The sequence below is a fragment of the Macaca fascicularis genome, chromosome 17 (genome assembly GCF_037993035.2).
Source record: "Macaca fascicularis isolate 582-1 chromosome 17, T2T-MFA8v1.1".
NCBI classification, from domain to species: domain Eukaryota; kingdom Metazoa; phylum Chordata; class Mammalia; order Primates; family Cercopithecidae; genus Macaca; species Macaca fascicularis.
In genome coordinates this window covers 62,510,001-62,532,530 of record NC_088391.1, presented here as the reverse complement: position 1 = coordinate 62,532,530, position 22,530 = coordinate 62,510,001, and the positions used below count along the sequence as shown (strand labels likewise).

At 32.6% G+C, this 22,530-nt stretch overlaps 1 protein-coding gene across 2 annotated transcripts in view; it reads left to right on the top strand.

Moving 5' to 3' along the window:
- Positions 1-22,530, top strand: part of DACH1 (dachshund family transcription factor 1) — a 435,030-nt gene that overhangs the window by 297,124 nt on the left and 115,376 nt on the right. For both annotated transcript variants that reach the window (XM_015439332.3, XM_005585987.4), the window contains 2 exons: positions 11,850-11,985; positions 14,674-14,808. In XM_015439332.3, the coding sequence (XP_015294818.3) occupies positions 11,850-11,985; positions 14,674-14,808 (271 nt within the window). The remainder of the gene's footprint in view (positions 1-11,849; positions 11,986-14,673; positions 14,809-22,530) is intronic.

The window sequence follows — 22,530 nt, the reverse complement described above, 5'->3', positions numbered from 1 at the left end:
AAAAAGACCTTTGAAAACTCTTCTGTAAGAGGGAAATTGTTACCAGATTATTCAATAAGCAAGATATCACTGTATTGTTTGATTTATGATGATATTTGGTAATAGGTATTATTGAGAATTAAGCACTCTGATTGCCTCGCTCGTTAAAGTTATCTAGAAGAGGACTTTGGCTGAGGGAAAAATCCATTTAAGTCTACTCATCATTGTACTCAATGGCTACTTTAAGCAAACGTTACAGGGTACTAAGTATTAATTTATACAATGTGATTATTCTCATTAAAAATATCTGGTTGTGATTACTATAATCATCTCATAATATTAATTATGTAATTTTTACTTTCAAAACTGGTAACTATTTAAAATCTCTCATTTAGGTAAGATTTACATTAATAAATAAGGCAAACATATGATAGAAGAGCAGATTTTAGCAGTTTAAAGTCATAATGGGTGTCTAAGTTATGACCTGTAGCTAATATTTGCATGAGGAATGGCTTACATATTCCTGCATCCAAAAGCCTTTATTTATATCAGGATACTTGATTTATTTTATTTTGCAATATACATATATTTTTAAAAATAGTTTGCTACTTGCTAATTAGAATACTTGGGGGAACTCCTTTTAATAAATCCTTGGTTGTCAAAGTTTCGATAAGCAGGAGGAAGAAGTTGAGTTTCCTCTGGGAGAAGTCTATAGAAAATAATTTGGGACTCAATGATTGGGAAGTCAGAAACATTCCTGTGTTTTCTTAGATTAAGTTTAGGAATGGAAAGGAGGGGGGTATATGAAGAAAGGAAGAAAATACACAAAAAGAGAAGAAAATGAGGTCGCTTTATGTTTTGAAACATGTGCCAACGCCTACTAAGTCTAGAGATAACTCACTTCGTCTCTTGTTGCAAAACTTTTCAGAAACTTGGTTACATGCGGATTAAAGGGAGTTGTGGATTTTGAATGTGTTGATGTAAATGGTAATAGTAGCAGCCAAATAGGGAACAATGGCTGTAATTAAGAATGATTATAGAAAGTAAAATCTGATAGTTTTTATTGCCAACATCGAAGTGAAATTCAGTTGGCTGTTGTGGAAGGGCGGAAAGGCCCATTTTTATCATGGCACCCTTATTTTGTGAGACAGGCCATTCGCATAGCTTCAAGTTTGATGGTGACAGGTAAAGATTACTGAAAGTAAACACATTTTAAGAAAGGCAGGAGATGATTCTAACAGTTTTAGATGCTTAAAGGCATCCACATAACCTGATAAAAATCAAGTGAGTGTCCTCAGAGAATAAGCGTGAGGAATAGGTCCTCTAAGAAGTTCTAAGTATTAGAACAAGTTAACAAATCAATCTGTCTAAATGTATATATTGGTTGACTGTGTAGTTCAGGCAGAGTTTAGTAAACTCACTTAATAGATGTTAATTAAGTTTAGTATGGGGGAAGTTTTTATTTTCCTCAAATAAAATGGTAGAGTCTTACATCCCCTGTAACAGCATTGGACACATGTGGGTAACTAGAATAGGGACTACACATTGGTTTTCCTGGGAAGATTCTATTAATAAGTGTGAAGGTCTGTTGCAAGTGAAGTGTTAAATATCAAAGAAGATTGAGCCCATATCTCGGAATTATAAAGCAACTGGAGAAATAGCCTTTAAAGAGAAAATAGAACTTTGAGAGATGTTCTAAAAGTTGGAATATACCGTTTACATTTTTTGAGAGTAATGACAAGACTTAAAACTGAACCTAAATGCAAATGGCAATAAGAATTTGTAGGACAAAGAGAAGCAAAAATATAGCTTTCGGAGTCACATATTTTAAAGTATTCTTTGTTTAGCTGTTTCTATGAAGTGAAGGAGCTCCAAAATTTTTTTTCATAACATATCTTCAATGCCATGACATTAAATGGAGCAGGGTCTGAATCCCCAAGCTTCCAATATTGGGTGAAATCTATTCTTCTGCTGGTTTTTATGACCTGTGAGTTAAGAATGGTTTTGCATTTTTAAGTGGTTGGAAAAAAATAGAAAGAAAAATATTTCATGACACATGAGAATTATATGAAATTCAAAATGTAGTGTTGGTAAATAAAGTTTTTCTGGGGATACAGCCACATCTAAAGTTATGTAATGTCTATGGCTATTTTCACGTACAAAGACAGAGTGGATTAAAATACTTGCTATTTAGCCTTTTACCAAAAAAGCTTGTCGATACCTGTGTTAGACCTCTGATTAACCCAAACCCACGTGAATCTCAGACTATGGAAAAGTGAAGCAGCTCAAACTAAACTCTCAAACACAATAGAACCAAGTAGAAAAAATAAAATAAAATAATTGAGAATTTACGGTTGAAAGAATTAAAGGCACTGAGGAAAAGAAAACTAGATAGATGAAGACTTTCCCACTATGGCATTGTTATTTGCTTTACATGCAGGTGTCCATGAAAGAGTCTGGTCTGCTAAAGTACTAAACTTAGACTTTCTATGGCTGGTTGTATTGAGTATAATCAAGATTATTTTGAGGAGGAAATTTACATATACTCTTTAGACAATAATAATTCTAATTAAAATTCCCAGTTGTGTGGATATATGCACAATTCCCCCTTCTCTCTCTAACTCCCTAAATATCTGCAGAGATATATTAAATAATTACAAACTGTACCTGTATTAATTTCTTATGTGTCAGTGATGCCCATATACTTTTTCTGTTTAGCATTCATAGAACATCAAGCAACTTAGACTTGAGATGTTATGTAATTCAGCTTCCCCCATAATGGAGAAATAATTCCCACATCCTTCTTACTCATTTTCATATATCTAAGCTTTTGTAGGATGCTTAATCTATTTTCAGCAAATTTAAGAGTGAGAAGTATATTCATTAATCAAATTAAAATTTGCATCTCAATAGCTTCTACCTTAACTTGGTTATATTTTATTGGAAGAAAACTGTCTGCTAATTCTTCAGGGTTCTAGCCATTTCAATATTTAAGCCCTCTGGTTCGGTACCTATAGTGTTTCTGTTTTCTAGGCCAATTATTCTAATTTGTTCTGACTATTCATCTTTTTGGTTGCCTTCTTTTTATTGAAGTTACTCTCTATCCCACCATCCTCTAGAATTGAATTGTGCAATGAAGAGACACTAGACATCAACCTCAATTTGGACAATAATCTATAAATCTAGTCATAGTTCTTAAGATTTGTTTGGTAGCTGAATGTCTGACTCAGTAAATTTCTTGCCTTTCTGACATAAAATTCTGTTACACCAGTTTTTCTTCATCTTTTATTTGTGTTAGGAATTTTTATTTATCCACATTAAGTTTTTTAGTTTCCATTCCGTTGATTTAGGGTCTTTAGATACTTTGGAGTATTAACATCCCAAACTATCACATTAGCTATTTATGCCACCTTTGTATCATTTCCAAATTTTAAAAGGATGTATTCCTTTATTACCTTAAATGATTGAGTAAAATAAACAATATAAATCAAGAGATCAATTTCTCTTATCATTGGAAAATTCCTAATAGGTTGAAATGTTCTATTAATTGATTATCTTAGGTATCATTCATTATGTTACCCAAAATTCTCCTGAATGAATCAATATTTTTCTCAGTTTTTATTTAATAAATTCACAATGTTGTAATGATTTTGAAAAGAGCATCCTTGCTGAAATAGAAGTAATATTGAAAGGAAGAAAGGCAGCATATTTTAGTGATTTAAAGCATGTGTTCTGAAAAAAGACTACTTGGATTTGCATTTCGACTTTATCACCTCCAACCAGTGTGACCATAGACAAATTATTTAATATATTTGTATTTGTATGTAATAACAATACTACCCCATTAGGTTGTCATAATGATTAAATTACTATTTATATAATCTTTGGAAGTCTTTCTATACCGACATGATTTTCATCTTATTACTATTTTGTTTTCTCTCCAAGTATCCAAAATCATTTGTCTAAAAGTAAGTTCTGGAATTTTGCAGGGAATCCCTGTCAAGCTTGTGAAATATAGTCATAATTCTATGATGAGACCTCTGTCTCTCTGACTGTCTCTTTTTTTTTTTGTTCTGCTCATTTTACCTAATAAAAATTTTATACATGACTTTATTTTAGTCAAGGACTTTTGGGGTTTGTAGTGCATAGTATGCAAAGCAGATTTTTAAATGCATTTTAAGATTTTTTTCAGAGATAATGTAGAATTGTTTTTGAGAAATATGACAACATTCAAAGTACACTGCATTGTTAGATACACATCTTTCTTCCCATGACACATTACAGTTTTCTGAAAATAGGGAATATGACTTAAATTTGTCAATTTTCTTTGCTGATCTGTTATGTGTCTCCGTGTGTGTCTCTGTGTGTGTGTGAGAGAGACTTTGTGACGTTCTCATTTAAAGAATTAAACATTGAAAAATGCAATTTATAATTGTACTCATACTTTAAAGTAAGTTCTTAAAATACTATATTAAGAAATAGGACATTACTTGCATGAAGTTTAAAATGTGAAAAGATTATAAAAACTACAACCAGAGTGACCTAATTCACAAAGTAGAGTGAATCTTAGAGCAATGTGACATCATGTACTTTGTTTGTTTTTAGTTACAGAATCGTTTATTCTTTGTACAAACATAAACATCTCCGAGTGTATGCAACACTTTTAGACATAAAGTTTTTTCCCAAAAATTTGTTTAATTTTACTTGGTTTTTAAAAATAATTATGTTCTCTTTAGGTTTATTTGAATATTAATATTAAATATGAAAAAAGATGTTAACCTAAAAAAGAAAGTATTATAACACAACCACCACTAATAAAACATCCAGACCTTGAAATACATTACATGTTTAAATTCATGATTTTATAATAATACTAAAAAGAAACTCATTGTTCACATTTGGAGAATTTTGGGGGAACTGATGTTTATAAAGGACAATAATGGCTTAAAGATAAATACTTGGACGGGATCAAGCATTTTTCCTGCCTTTTCCATAAAAACTGATCCTAAGAATAACCAAATGATTCATGAGGTAAATTTGGGATCATAGAAACCTTCTAGAAAATAAGTGTGTAGGAAATTGCAAGCCCTAATGAAGTGATGAATTGCCGCCATGATCATCGGTGGTGGCTGGCATCATAAAAGGCAACCAACCAGACATTACGCTCATTATAGAAGCATGAAACACCATCTATGAAGTAATCGTACCCCCACATCAACTTGAACCAAGCCCCCAGATGTCACTATGCAAGAAACTCAAGGGTCAAAGGAACATCGGAACGAATGAGACTCATCAAGGGAACTGCAGATGAGAGGCTCATAGTGGTGGTGGCCTGTAAGAACATACATTTGTGCCTTGCTACTTTAAACGTTGACTTTAAACATTTATCATGCAAGAGAGATTGATGCCTTTAAAGGCAGTGCTGGTCAAATCAGCACTTACCTTTTTTTCCTTGCTGTTCTTCCTTCACCTCTATATCCCTTGGCTGTAGTAAAGGAAGAAGTCCTACCTTTTAATTAAGATGCCAGTATTTATTGTCAGATGGCTCTGAATTATAATTCCTGAGTCAAGATTTTATTTTGTTGCTTAAAGTAACTTTATGTTATCAAATAGCAACCTAAAAATTTACAAGGCTATGTGAATTTTCATACACACTTGGGAAAAATGTAGTTCCCTACCACCAATGAGTAAGTGCAAAAAGACAACAGGAGAATAAAATTAAGTTGTTTCAGATTATATTAAGTTGTTTCACGGGGCCTTGCCAGTTTCATGTTTAGAAAATTTGAGTATTTTTTGAGTTCCATAATCAAAGTTTTTTTAAAAGCTATGTGCATTATTGTTTGGGGCTTCCTCAGCTATGGAATCTTGATTTAGGTTGCCTGGTCCTTAACCAGGTGTAAGCAGGCTAACATCATTGACTGTCTCTTAAAAGTACTTTTTAAGCATTTTTCTGAATACAGGATTCCAATTCTGCTATTTGTCTTCTTTGCACATTTTTCCAAAACAAAGGAATTTGAACACCACTCTTTGTGTGAATGATGTTGCATTTCACTAACTACATTTACCAGGTGTGATACATGCTCCATGGGGAAAATAATTTTTGTCAGTTTTGCTTAATTTTATATAACCAGAGCCTAGATCCTGCCTGGTACATAGTAATTGTTCAGTAAATACTCATTGAACTAATGTATTTAAGCCTGAGTTTTCTTAAAGCTGAGAAATTTTGTTTATATAAAGTGATGGTCAACTTCATCAATTTTATAAATTAAAAGTTATATGAAGATAACATTTAGGCTGGACACGGTGGCTCATACCTGTAATCCTAGCACTTTGGGAGGCCTAGGCGAGTGGAACACTTAGACCAGCCTGACCAACATGGAGAAACCCCGTCTCTACTAAAAATACAAAAAATTAATCGGGAGTGGTGGCAGATGCCTGTAATCCCAGTTACTCAGAGGCTGAGGCAGGAGAATTGCTTGAACGGGGAGGTGGAGTTTTCAGTGAGCCGAGACTGTGCCACTGCACTCCAGCCTGGGTGATAGAGCAAGACTCTGACTCAAAAAAACAAACAATAACAACACAAAATTTAATATTACAAATTGTCTCCCCACTTCTGTATCCTATTCAGTTAGGGAATCTCTATTGAAAAACAAAAAATGAAGAGAATTAAAAGGAGAGCAAAATAAATAAAAGGTAAATGAAATCATCCTTTAGAGAAATGAGTTGTGATTATACTTACCCTAAGAAAATATTTTAATTCAATAATATACATTTTTAAAGTGGAGAGGGGGCAGCTGAGATAATGCAATTTTAAAATGTATAATTAATCACGTGTGTAGTACTGAACATTTTACACTTTCTATTTTAGAATTTGAGTACGTTGTTTCTGAATTCTATTTTTGATTCTGAATTATCCTATAGACCAAATACTTCTTGTTCTACCCAGAGGCAAAAATGCAGCTTTTCCTTTGTTGTTCTTCTGTTACTATTAGTTTATTAGTATGACCTTTTTTTCAGTGAAAGAGTACTTCTCTTAAATTTTCATTTATTATTGTGGTGAGTTTTATAAAGATGGAACTTTGCAAAAGATTGTGTTTTATTGATTAGTGAAGTTGATGCAGGACTATAAAGGAGTGTGTTGAAGTATTACATTAAATATTCTTCCTCTCTATCCTGCTTCAGCCCCTTATTGGAGGTTAAAGGGTATTACACAAATGAAATGATAAATCCAGTTTACATAGTTTTCTTATAGACATTGAACTGCTTCTTTCTTATTATGTCTGAATAAAACTCATTATCTATTTTGTTTCAGTAATAATTATGAGATTCCCTCCTCAGCAATTCTTTATTGTCTCCATTATTCTCCATCTTATAGAATACTCTGGAAAGGCAAGCATATAAATATGATAAAAGAATTAAGCTGTTGAAGTAAATTAATTTATTGTGCAACAATGTATTCAAATCTTACTTCCTCAATGGATTTTACTTTAATGAAATTCTTCAAAGAACAATACATTAGGTTCCAAAGATTGAAATTATACATTAAGTAAAATGACTGAATATGTTGTGTGTCAATTTATAGAAAGTTTCAATTGAATAGTTAAGCTTTTAAATCATAAAAATTTGCATAAATTAAAATATTTTCTTCAAATAACAGTATTAATTGTCCTTGTATCCTTTGTTCTTGAACACAAAACTACAATTAAAGCAAAAACTAAGTTAAATGTAAATTAAATACTATAATTTTACTTATACATATTTACTGAGCTTTAAATTATGCTTTTAAAATGCATTTTACATGAAGATTTTAATCTAATTTATTTTTACTTAGTATATTATATCTTTTTAAGAGTATTTTGGATGTGTAAATGAATAATGGAACAATTCATGAATTAAAGGGTTGATCACAGACAACTTTGACATTTAAGTACATTGACTAATAAAGCATTTTTCTAGTTATATGGGAAATGTTAAAATAAACAAGGAATTATTTTAATGGCATAATCATTGTTTCCAGAGATTTACGCATTAAGTATTTAAACATTTTATGAGTTAAATATCTCAGAAAAATTATATTCTCATGCTTTCCATTAGCACTACTAAGAAATCTATTATGACAGGAAAATCAGACTTGCAAAATCATTTTAGAGAGACTGATTTATTTCAAGATTGTACTTTATGTCTGTTCAACCAAACATATGCATTAATATAATTATTAAGAAAAATATTAAAATTTATTGATAGATAAGCATTGATGTGAGTGACCTTTGGAATAAAATAGAATGGTTAATTTGGAAAATTCTGTTAATAAAAATATAGCAATGCATTTTCTTAAATATACACCATGTATTTCTGTGTAACCCAAGTGTTAACAGTTAGATGTATTAGGAATTAGCTCTAAAGCTTAGACAAACTATGCTTCTATTAGAATTTCAAGAAATCAAGATTAGACTTTAAGAGTATATATCTCTGGCTATGTATGCAGTTAGCTGCAGTATTGTTTCTTAATATATTTATACAAATTATAAAGGAGTTCTACATATATAACCTTATGAATGCATCCTCTATAATAAGTGTGTAGATACTTCAAAACCATACAAAACTAAACTTTTGAATTATGGCTGGCTACACACAAGACAAGATTATCCTTTGATTTGTGATTACAATGATTTAATATGAGCATATTGCCATTTGAAGCTTCTTTATAGTTTAGGGTAATTATAATTAGAAAACAGGAAGTAAGTTTTGGCATCCAGATGTGAAGTTTCTGCTCTTTTAAGTCATATACATGTTGTTGTTGGTGGTGGTGGTGTTTCGTTTTGTTTTGTTTTGAGATGGAGTCTCGCTGTGTCACCCAGGCTGGAGTGCAGCGGTGCTATCTCAGCTCACTGCAAGCTCCGCCTCCCAGGTTCACGCCATTCTCCTGCCTCAGCCCCCCGAGTAGCTGGGAGGAGGCGCCCGCCACCAAGCACGGCTAATTTTTTGTATTTTTAGTAGATACGGGCTTTCACCGTGTTAGCCAGAATGGTCTTGATCTCCTGACCTCGTGATCCGCCCGCCTTGGCCTCCCAAAGTGCTGGGATTACAGGCGTGTCACCACGCCCACCCTACATGTTTGTTTTTTAAAACTGTTGGTCGTTTGTTTGCCTTAGACATTTTAAAAGCATACATGCTTCATTTAGTTAGTTTGGAAAAATAACTGCTAATACATTCGTTTTCCATGTTACCTGTGATAAAGATTTCAAAACATCTTAATCTGCAATCTGTAAAGTTGGATGCCGTCTTTCTGTAGTATCCTAGCGTGTAACAAATGCATGCATGTTATAAACTTATCTAAACAAGTTAGTTTTAAATTTTAATATCTGGGATGTGTGTGTTTGTCTTTGCCCTCCCCCCCTTGTTTTCTCTCTCCTCTCCCTATCTCTTCTCTCTGTCTCTTTCTCTCTCTCCGTTCCACTTTCCTTATTTTCGTATTTGCAGTATTTCAAGTGGAAACCCCACATAACTTGAGATGGAAAATATATTGCGTGTTGCTTACGTTTACCTACATACCAATTTTGCTATTTGCAGAAAATAAAGCACTTAATTGTTAATCTCTGAATAATTACGGAAAAGGGCTAATGCTTTTTAGTGTAATACTAACAATACATCTGCCTTCTGTGGCGGTTTATTGTCTTTTACAGAAGCCTGTCAGCACATATTAGCCCTGTCCAAAAACTCTTAAAGTTCAGCAAGTAATCATTATGACAAGATTCTAATATGCATTGCAACTTTTGAGATTAAAATTTAATTGACCTCTTTTTTTCTTTTCCTTTACAATATTGTTTTGTCATGAAGTTTCTTATAGCACTTTTTTTTTTTTTTAATTCCATGAAATATATGTTAGGAAACCATTTTATGACATGGATTTGGGAAAAGGGCTTGGCTATTTTTTTCTGGTTATTTTCATTTTATTTGTCATGGTCTTCAAAATGAAGTCTAAGCATATCTGTTGAAGATGTTTATTGGCAATGTACACCATTGAAAAATTAAAAGAGTGTGACTAAAGTACAGCTCAATCTTGTTTCCATATTAAAATAGGGAGAGCTTTAAAAAATACTGAAATCTGGGTCCTATTTTAGTCTTAGTATATTAGTTTTCTAGGGCCATTATAATAAAGAACCAGAAACTGGGTAGCTTAAAACCACAGAAATTTATTGTCTCACATTATTGGAATCTAGAAGTCCAAAATCAGGACTTCATAAGGGCCAAGCTCCCTTTGAGATTCTAGGTAGAATCCTTTGCTGTCTTTCTATAGCTTCTGCTAGCAGCTGGCAATCCTTGCTATTCCTTGGATTGAAGCTGTATAAGTTTAATCGCTTCCTCTATGGTCACATGACATTCTTCCCTCCTATCTTCACATCTACTTCTAAGGACACGAATCACGTGGGATTAAAAGCCACCCTAATCCAGTATGTTCTCATCTTAACTAATTATGTCTGCAAAGACTCAGTTTTCAAATGCATTCATATTGATAGGGACCAAAGGTTAGGGCTTCAACAAATCTTTTTGGGGGACACAATTAAGCCATAATCCTCAGTAAACCAGAATCTCTGGGAGTGAAACTGAAGCATAAGCACATTTAAGAACATGCCAGGTGATTCTGATGTGCAGCCGGATTTCAAAGCATCACGGTGCTGATGGAATCATTTTGACCAAAGAGGAGCATGATCATCATTCTCACTGGCAGTAGAAAGCCTGGAGCCTCCTCTTTGTTTTCCATATTAAGTTAACGTTGACATTTTGGAAATATTAGCCTCCTACAGGCCAATTACATTTTAGAATTTTTTACCTCTATTTCATATTTGCATATCTTCACCCTAATAAGGAATAGTGTACTTATTATTTATGAGTACATTATACATCTACATACTTTATGTAGTTTTCTTCCACACTTTTTACTATTTATTAATTATTGCAAAGGCATCAAGAACTGTGTCTGTTAATAACTGATGGTATAAATATTTTGCTGCTCAAAGTAGCAAATGTTCACCAATGGGTACCTTCTTTCTTAATCTGTAATTCCATTTATAATAGCTAATTGGAGACATTTATATAATCTACTTACAGATTTGTCTAATGGAGAATGCACAGAACTTGGAGAGGGAGGTATGGAATGACACAAGAGTGTTGATATAAAATAGAGTATCAGAAAACACAGTACCAAATTTCCCTGGGACATAATTGATACATGTTTCATAAATGTGCCCTTAATACATTTGTGTGGTTGAGTTGAAGCTAGATGTGGTAGGTACTCTGAGAATTATTTAAACCAAAGAAAAATATTCCAATATGAAATAATAATCCATTTCCGTGATGCCTTAAAATGTGACTGAGTATGTCCAGAGCAGTGCCAGGATGGAATACCTGTTACAAATTCCTCTGGTATTATTATTATGGTCAGTCATGTTGATAATGTGTTTATTACATGATCTTTAGATACTTACGGAAACACGGGAATATATTTAAAGATTTCTTCAAAATGATAAATAATACTTCTTTGTTCTCCAAGACCTTTGTTGTCTAATGGGTTCTTATTTGGATATTTTTGGGTGTCTTCTTAGGGCTTACTTTTTCTCCAGAGTGGATTGACATTTGCCATTACTGCAGTCGTGCTTGCCTGTAGAACCATAGTTTCATAAATCATCTTTTTCTACTTTATTTGGCTTTGCTCAAGATAAATGTATCTTTTAGTACAGTTAAATGCTGATGAAACAAAGTGTTTATTCTCTTTACATTTCTTATTGTATTGAGAAAACCAACATTCATTAAGTAAAAGTTCGTCATATTTAATGTCTTTTCTACCCTCCTTCTCTCATTCGCTGGTGCAGGAGCGTGTTCCCGATAGCCCCTCGCCTGCCCCCTCTCTGGAGGAGGGGAGAAGGCCTGGCAGTCACCCATCATCACATCGCAGCAGCAGTGTGTCCAGCTCCCCTGCAAGGACTGAGAGCTCTTCTGACAGAATCCGTAGGTCTTATACTTCTACTTGTCACCATTTTAAACTTTATTAGGGTTCAGCTGGCTTTTCTAATCAACATGCCCTCATTCCAAATAGATCTCAGATGGATCATGTTCTGAAGCTCTGTAGCAATAGCCATCTCTCAAAATTATGTTTCCCAGTTCGTAATATCATGAGGTATGATACTACATTAACAGGTCCTGATATAAATTTCCTCGCTTCGATGCCACATATAGAGATTTGAGCTATGAAACAGAGAAAATAAGTAACCTTTTGGATTGGTTTCTGAAGTAAACACAACCAATTCTCAAATATCTAGTGTCTTGGTACACTGTTTATAGATTATTCAACATCATTCCTCAAATACTACCCGGCCATTTTTGTAATTCACTGACTTTTAAATTTTATCCTTGTGTTAATGGAGATATCCACAAAGAGAAATGAGTTAAATTCAAAATAATAAATTTTAAAAACGTACATTTGTAAGTCATTCAGGTGATCAATGAATTAAAGAATTTGAAATTAGCTAAGTTTGAGAGTTTGAATTAGTAATAATCAATAATGCATACTATTGCCATATATTGTTATTATTAAAATTTGAAAAGTAGGACTGTATGTTATTTTATAACATTTTCACAATATTTAACCTTGGTACTTATGACCAAGAAAATGAAGAATAAAGTTAAAATGCCATCAAATTAACAAGTGATTTTTGTGTTTATACAATAATCTCAGATTGTTCTTTTGATAAATGACTATATTAAAAGAGAATAACTTGTTTGATAAAACCTATATATTTTCCTTATTTCCAGAATTTAGCTATTATTTTATGCAATTAAGTTTATAGCATAAACTTCATCTAATTATACAAAATTTGTTTAAGTTATTTGGTTGTTGAGAATATTTTCATAATAGGAAAGCATTTTCTAGAAAGCGACTTTATAGGTTATAAAGGAATGTATGCATAAAGTGAAAATTGTTGATCTGGGAGCTATTGAAGTGGATAATTTAAAGATTAAGTTAAATGCTATGTAAATAATTATAAATAAAAGATAGTCAATTATTGGCAATTATATAGTTCAACATAATACTAAATATATATACTTGCTTTGGCCTGCCTGAAACTTATTTCCTTAATTTTATAACTTTATACACAATTTTAAAATAGTTTTCAAATAAAATATTTACTGTATATTTTTATGGTACGTTGACCCTAGAATCAGAAATTTAATGATAAATATTGGCTTCATTATAATATATTGTCATTGGAAAGGTGCTGTCCTAGAGAAAAAAAATTTTTTTGGAACAAAATGAAAATGATGGACAGATTGGGGAAGATTTGAAAGAGTTTTGTTATACATTCATGTTATTTTATTAATGGTTATATTATTTTTTTAAATTTTTGATAGAAACAAAGGAGACATTTTTATATGCCTGGATGCCATAATTGTTGAAATGGAAATACATCCACATTCACACACATAGCATATATATGCGTATGCATACGCATATATATGCATATATGTTACATATTACTTTAAAATAATTTTAGAAAATTTTCAGATATACAAATCATTCTTATGCGTTTGTCATCCTGATTTACCTCGTCAATCAACCAATCAAGGTCTCTCTGAAAGTGGTATCTCAATAAAGGCATAATGTTACCTAGGGCTTCTATCATAGATTTAATACAACTTTACTCAGATTTGTCATTGTTTATCTTCTACAAAGAAGAACATTATTTTAAATAACAGAAAAATGATCAAAATCAGGAAGATAACATTATTATAGTACTAAAATTTGAACTACAGTTTTTATTTAAATTGCACTGGTTTTCCCACCAATATTTTTTAAAGTAAGATTTTTTTTTTTCTAGGTACAAAAGCCAATCTATGACCACACACTACAATTAGTTGTCATATTCTCTTAGTATTATTTAATCTGGAACAGTTCCTTAGTCCATTTTGTCTTTCAGTAACTGTTTTTTTTTTTTTTTTTTTTTTTTTTTTGAGTACAGGCCAGGCCATTTATTTTGTAGAATGTCCCTCAGTTTGGATTATTTTATGCTTCCTTTTGATTAGACTTAGGTTATGGATGTTTGGCGAGAATCACACAGCTGTGATAGTGTGTCCTTCCTAGTGAATCATTTCAGGAGACACACATTTCTACAATGCCAGCAATAACTTTTTCACTTTCTAAAGGTGGTGACTACCAGGTTTCTCTATTGAAATATTACTTGTCGTTGTTGTGGTTTACCTTTGGAGATAGTGAGTGTCTGGTGAGAAAATACCTTAAGACTATGCAAATATTCTCTTCTTAAACAAACTTCCACTCACTAGTTTCAGAATTATCCCTTGATCCCTGAAACAATTATTATTAATGATGTTTGCCAAATGGCAATTTCTACTGTATTATTCTTATATTTTAAAAATTTATATTTTCCAGATAAAAATCTTGTTTTATGCAAAATAAAAATAAAGTGAAGTGATGTCATTTTCAGTATTTTCTGCATATTCTGATGAATTATCATGTTATCAGTTATCACAGTGTTTTTAGGGATAGATTACAAATTTAAAGTTAGACCATTATTAATATGATATTTACTGTTGAGTCCAAAAAGAGTTTAACTGACTTATTGGAACCTTGTGTGTTATGGTGTTTTTGTGTTTTCTTTTGTTTGTTTTTGGGTATAACAGCGGTCCATCAGAATGGGTTGTCCATGAACCAGATGCTGATGGGCTTATCACCAAATGTACTCCCTGGGCCCAAAGAGGGGGATTTGGCTGGTCATGACATGGGACATGAGTCAAAAAGGATGCATATTGAAAAAGGTAATGTATGATTATATATTCCTTGTTTTTCCTGATTCAATAGATTTTAGAACTAAATTTTAATCACAGAATGAAGTCTGTCTCTACATCATGTAAAAAAAAAAGTATATAAATGTTTTTAAAATCTACAATATAAAGTACAAATTAAACCTATTCAACAAAAAAAAGATATGAATGAAGACCTGCTGCACTTCTCTTATACAACAGGTAAGTTACAATTTAGTTACCATTACATTAAAAGAAAAAGTCCCAATTGTTATTTCTCAGTTCCTAAAGGATCTGCTATTTAACTTTTTCAATGCCTTCAGGGTCACTGTCATTTTACTTAGCATGATACAACAATAACAGTATAAAAAGGGTTATTCTGCCTTCTTTTGAATTAGAAAAACAGTTTATAGACCAATAAGGAAACAGAAATATATTTTATATGTCAATGTACTAGTAGTTGTCAAAATAGTTGTCAAAATATACCAAGAAAGGCCAGGTACTACATAGCTAAAAAAGTTTCTTATATTTTGTTAATGTCAACCAAACCCATTTTCACAGGCAAAATGTGTATTTTCATGCCTTGTTTGATAATTCCATGAAAAAATCAAAATATGATTTTAGTCAGCATATTAGAAATTTATTCTTGGAGATGCAAGTATATATTTTCAAATTGTGAGTGTTAAATTGTGAATATAAGAATCTTCCCACTTATCTTTTATTTTAACTTAGTATTTTCAAACTTTATAAATATAGATAGGATAATTTGCTTATCTTTTTTTGACAAAGCCATCAAATAATCAGTGTTGTGAATAAGGATTATTTATTTGGAAAACAAAAGGGACACAATCAGCTGTCAACACGGAAAGGAAATAAAATTGGGTATTTAAATAATTGAATAGGAATAAATGTGTGGAGGGAGATTAAGTTAAGGAGGGGTACCTTCTTCCCACCAAAAAGACTACTCACAAAAAAGTAAACATGCTTACATAAAACATTTACTTTTCAGCATAAAAATAGCTCTGCTAAATCCCTTAGGGAGAAGGAATATATTTCTACAAATTAGATTATTTGAGTTATGGAATGTCAGTGAGAAAACACAATCAAGGTACTAACATGTTAACATCTAGGCATAATTGAGAAATAGAGGCATTAATAAAATTTTTACGTTATTTATTGTGAAACTTGATATCAGGTGTTATTTAATTAACTATTCTAATGCAGTGCATGACTAGGTCAGATGGTCTCTAAGTTTTTAACTTACATTGTTTTCACAACCTCTTCATTGGCAATAAAGAAGAATGTCATATATATTATCCATCATATTATTTTGACCTATACCTTTGATATTTAATCAAAAATCCATGCATAGCAATATTGTAAAAATTAGTATAGTGGGGCTGGGTGTACTGGCTCACACCGGTAATCCCAGCACTTTGGGAGGCTGAGGCGGGCAGATCACGAGGTCAGGAGTTGAGACCAGCCTGACCAATATGGTGAAACCCTGTCTCTACTAAAAATACAAAAATTAGATGGGCGTGATGGTGCGCACCTATAGTCCCAGCTACTTGGGAGGCTGAGGCAGAAGAATTGCTTGAACCCTGGAGGCAGAGGTTACAGTGAGCCGAGATTGCGCCCCTGCACTGCAGCGTGGGTGACAGAGTGAGACTCCATGTCAAAAAAAAAAAAAAAAAATTAGTATAGTGGTAAAACATAAAGTTTCATCGAAGACTCAAGTTTTAAGTAATGATATTTAAATATAATAATTAATTTTACGGGTTTCACAATCATTCTCCACTAGGGTTGAGCTAAAGAATAAAGCCCTACAGAAAATTATTTGAGTCACTCTTTTCTCAATTTTCCCTTACATAGTATTTACCAAGTTTAACTTGGGATGCCTAAGAAGGAAGTTAATTTATGTTATATGATGAATGTCAGGATATTAGAGCTAAATTCTCTTGCAGCACCATGGTAGAGAAGGGCTAAGAGAAATATACAAGTCCAGAGGTGGTAGTGAAGAGAAAAATACAAAAGGAATGACCAGTACTAAAATTGGAATAACAAATCTCACTAGAATTTTTGGTGGAGAGCTTTGTGCAACATTATCCTTTGAATTGACCTGTATTTTTCATAACTATTCCTTTTTCATATGTCATTATTTCAATCCATTTATTATTATTATAATTTTGCCAACATGGAGCATTTTTTAAAATAATATACTAGGTTGATTTAGGCATGTTTTAAAGTATTTGCTTTGTTATTTGGAAGTTATTTCTTCATTGCTATCCTTCCACTACTAGAATGTAAGCTGCTTAGGAGTCATCTGTGTACTGCATTTGCTTTAAACAGACTAGGCAGTCTTTGAGTGCATACTGATCTGGGCTGAATTTCTAGAAGATTCTAAGAGACAGACAAGAGTTGAAACGACTGTGGAGATCACATGCTTTAAAGATTAATAGTAAGGCCAAAGGTGAAATTATCTGACCTTCAGAAAGCACGTTTATATGAAACACGTTAGAACATTCTGACCACGAATATACATAAACACTTACTATATCACTAATGGTACTTACATCAAGGTTTTCTAAATTGTTTTGCTGTACGAACAAAGTCCTTGACTGTAGCCCAAAAGTTTCCCAATATTTTGACGTATATTTTATGGTGACAAATAAATTTTTAAGATTCTTCCTAGAAATGTGAAACTATCATTGATTTCAAATGTGTATATGTAATCCCAAAATTTTGATAGATTTTGATACTATTCTAGTAAGTGTTTTGTTATGGATGCTTTTCTCTTGTGTGTACTTTCTTTTATCTAGTTTTTAGCATAGTGAATTAATAGTAAATATTCATGGGCTTTCTAGATTGTTAGAGACTACTAAATCAAAAATTGTTTTCTTTCCTGACAACATTTATCATGGGCCTCATAATATCCCTGTAACTTTCCTACAACTCATATCTATATCAAACAAGTAACTTTATTTAGAGATAGATATTTGTGGAGAAATTAATTGTGTGTTTATGTCATTTTAGGCTTGAACCTATATTTAATTTGCTGTCTGCCAACTAAATTATTCAAAAGGCAATTAAATCTTTAGAAAACACTGATTCCAAAAATAGATGCCAAAATTTATTTGTATTCTGAGAATCACTGTGGTCTGAAATCTTAAGCATCAGTAACTTAAACATTTTATGTTCTTCTTAATATTAAATAGCTATGGGTTTCATTCTATCAGCCAAAAAAATTAAGTCACCATTAGTTGAAGGACCAGTGGTTTCAACTACTGAGTAAATTCATTCCATTTTAAAAATAAAGAATGCTCATACAGGGTTTTGAGCTTAGGGAGAGTATAATTAAAGCCTACATATATATATTTGGATATGAACCGACATATAGGTTCAAGCCTAAAACTTTTTGTTGTAAATATATATGTGTGTGGGTATATATATATATATATATACACACACACACACACACAGAGATAAATAATAGACCAAGTGTGGTAGCTCACGTCCTGAAATCCCAGCATTTTCGGAGGCCAAGGCAGATGGATCACTTGAAATCAGGAGTTCAAGACCAGCCTGGCCAACATGGTGAAATCCTGTCTCTACTAGAAATACAAAAATTAGGCAGGCATGGTGGTGGGTGCTATAATCCCAGTTACTTGAGAGGCTGAGGCAGGAGAATTGCTTGGACCTGGGAGGCAGAGTTTGCAGTGAGCTGAGATCATGCCATTGCACTCCAGCCTGGGCGGCAAGAGCGAAACTCCATTTCCAAAAAAAAAAAAAAAAAAAAAAAAAGAAGTGATAGATATATAATACCTTTGCAGTCATCTCAAGTATAAGGAGACATACTTTTAAGATTAAGAGAGATACTTCAATTAAACTCAGGAGTTTGTCAAAGATATATGCTTAGGAAAACTTTGGGATAGCACATAGCATGGCTTTAAAAACAACTGTCTTTCAGCTTTTCCAAACATCTGGAATTCTCAAGAGCATTCTGTGTTTTGAAACATTGCTGATCTTTTGCCTCATTCTAAATATAGTGGAATAGGCTGTAATAATTGACTTTTGTGGCATATAAATAGGCTCACTGTTTCTTGATGCTGGATCTCTCTGTTTATCCTCCACACATTTGTCCACTGATGCTAGTTTACAGTGTTGCTCTCTCATGCATAATTTGTTTTGGTTTTTCTTAAATTGCTGCTACTTTCTTTCTTTTTTTTTTCTTTTTTTTTGAGATGGATTCTGGCTCTGTCGCCCAGGCTGGAGTGCAGTGGCCAGATCACAGCTCACTGCAGGCTCCGCCTCCTGGGTTTACGCCATTCTCCTGCCTCAGCCTCCCAAGTAGCAGGGACTACAGGCGCCCGCCACCTCACCCGGCTAATTTTTTTGTATTTTTTAGTAGAGACGGGGTTTCACCGTGTTAGCCAGGATGGTCTCGATCTCCTGACCTCATGATCCGCCCGTCTCGGCCTCCCAAAGTGCTGAGATTACAGGCTTGAGCCACTGTGCCCGGCCAAATTGCTGCTACTTTCAACAAATTTTGGAGCATACTTCTTACCTTGCCTGTAATTCAATATGTGCATTTTTGTTATTATACAATTTATCTAATTTTTGATTGATCAAAAATTATATATATGATAGAGAGAAGCCTATAATACTAACTTCTTCCAGTTATAGAAAACTTAAGCATTTATAGTTGGGACTAACTGTTGCCTACCTAATTTGTGTTATTGTATTTTGGTCTTGGAATAAGTAGTCCAATGTGAGATAATCAATGAATAGATATTTACTGAAAGCTAGATATGTGAATGAAAACAAATGAAATGCAAATCAGTCACTCTTTCTGTGTCTCTCCCTTTCCTCATTAAAATTATACAGATTTTTTTCTTAACATGTACTTTCTCCTACAGATAAAGCTTTTCTCTTCATTTGTTTTCATAAGAAATGAGAAAACTTTCTTTCACTGGTGACAACTTCAGGAGACAAACATTTTAGAAGCAGGACTAATCTGAGAGAGGCAGAAAATCCAGGGGATTTGCTTCAGGCCATAAAGCACTTCCTTTGTGTCATATTCTGCTTGGTGGGGAGTGCTCAAGATTTCCAATATTCAACATCCTTGTATAAAAACTTTTCATGTTGGTAATCTAAAGCGAAGGACAGAGCACTAAAGGCAATCAAGTAGTTAGCAAACCGGCCATATTTGGCTTTTTGTCTCTTCTTTATATTTTAGTCTTAGCATCCAACCTTATGGACCATTTTCATACAAAGCCCTTTTGAAAGAAAATTATTGTGTATCACTTTTTTCAAGTTTTTGGAAATAATTTTTGAAATATATTTTTATTTGTGCATTTCTCGTTGTTTAAAAGTCCTAACTTAAATCAAGATTGAGTCTTCAAAAATGCAGTAACCTGAATGGAACTACAGGTCATTGTGCTATGTGAGATAAGCCAAGCACAGAAAGACAATTAGCACATGTTCTCACATATATGGGGACTACAAAAGCGGATCTCATGAAGGTAGTAGATTGCTGGTTTCCAGAGGCTGTTTAGAACAGTGGGGAGGAGAGAGGATTAGTGGGTCCAAATACACAGTTGGATAGATGAAATAAGACATAGTGTTCAATAAATCAGTAGGGTGACTATAGTTTACAGCAATCTATTGTATATTTCAAAATACCTAGAAGAGAATAATTTCAAATATTTCTAGCATAAAGAAAAGACAAATATTTAGGGTGATGGATATCCCAATTCTACTGATTTGGTCTTTAAAAATTATATAAATATCTTAAACTATCTTTGTACCACCAAAATATAGACATCTATTATGTATCAATAAAAAATTAAATTATAAGTAAACAAATAGTTTTTTTCTTTTAAATTCTAGATAGATCTTATTCAAATTAATCAATACTAAATATTACATACAACAACTTTATGGGAGCCTGTTAGTATCTCCTGGGTCTATATATAATTGCATAGACTAAAAGCCTTTATTCTTTACAATTTTCTATATTTTGATAATGTTAACACATATTATGGGGCCATGAGTATTTTCACTTGTAAAATTCTCTAACACACAACTTCTTCACTTTTACCATCAAAATATATTTTTTGTTGCCACATCTCAGTCTCATAAAATATTCTCTGTAAGTATTACTTACCTATGTGATTTTCCTCCTCAGTTTCCATGCCTCGGAAATAAGTGTTGAAGTTAGTGCCATCACTTTTAGTTCTGTGATTCATAACACTGGACAACAACAAGTTTCTTTGGATCCCAGAGCTCTTTCTTAAGTAGGTGGCAGATTTCGTATACAAAGCCATAGCTCAGCTTGCTGAAGACACTGGTTTCATTATTTTATGAATTATTTCTAGGAGCAGAGCTTGTAATAATATTTCAATGACAATTGAAAAAAATACAGTAGTAAGATATTCATAACAGCCCTGTAATGATGGGTAATTGGTATAAAATATAGACTTTAATATTTATTTTCTTTTTACCCATGCACCTTGATGACCATCACGTCACACTGAACTTTCAAGTTTCTCAAACATCCTCTGTCCTTTCCTGCATGACTTCTGTTTGTTTCCTTACATGGGCTATGTATGCCTTCTTATCCACTAGTGTTCAGTCCAAACTTCTTCAGGGCAGGAACTTTACCTTCTCACCTTCTTTGTATACTTAGCACAAGATCTAGCATTAGTGAGTACGATAAATTTCTTTTCAGAGTTAAGTGAGATAATATATGTCTGGAGTGCTTGATGCATATAAATATCCAATGGAAACCATTACTACTATCAAGTTAGCTAAAGAGTATGTGACTTGATTATATAAATTGGAAAACATACATGCTGTAAACCTCTGAATTAGAATATTATCTATTTACAATTCATAATACTACAGTTATCATGATTTACATTTGACCCCAAATGGGAAATTTGAAATTATAATATTGTAGAGAGCACTTTGATTATGTATAGCTAGAATGTAATGTGAAGAGTTTGGAGGAAAGAATTGCCAAATTAACTACATTAATCAGTTATTTGATATGTCAATGATTGTATTAAAAATAGCCTTCATTTATTTAATACAATTTCAATAAACCTTGAATTCATTCAATAAATATATTGAGGAGAAACAAATATGTGTGGCTGTGTAAATCACATGTGATTGTGGGTATTAGATATGGATAGGCTACAAGAGAGTGGCTTAGAAATCAAATGAGATTCCTTCTGATGGGTAGGAATTCTGTCTTTGAACTACTCACAAATGCCACTTGTAAAGTAAATTACTACAGTTTTACATAAAGGTTACATTTCTCAGGAATTTATCATGTAACCAATATGAATATTATATTTAAAAATAGAGTCATTTGTTAGTGTCGACAACATCAATGGTTTCTCAATTATATCTCCAGTACATCTTTTGATTTTAGTAACTTTTTTTGTATACTTAGAACACCGAATCACGTTAATATCTACTAATAATTTTCATGAACTACATGTCAAAGAGACAAGAGTAGTCTTACAAATGCTATAAATTTATACATTATAGTAGTTTTACTTGTGATCAGATGAAATGCCTTTTCCTCATAAAAAACTATTATTCCACTTAATCTGCTTTATTTTCTTAATACGGTAGGTGTGGAATGACTCACTTCCTCACTGTTTAAGGTTTCTATATAGTTGTGCAAATAGATAATATTTTTAGAGCATTAAATGTGAAGTAGAGAAC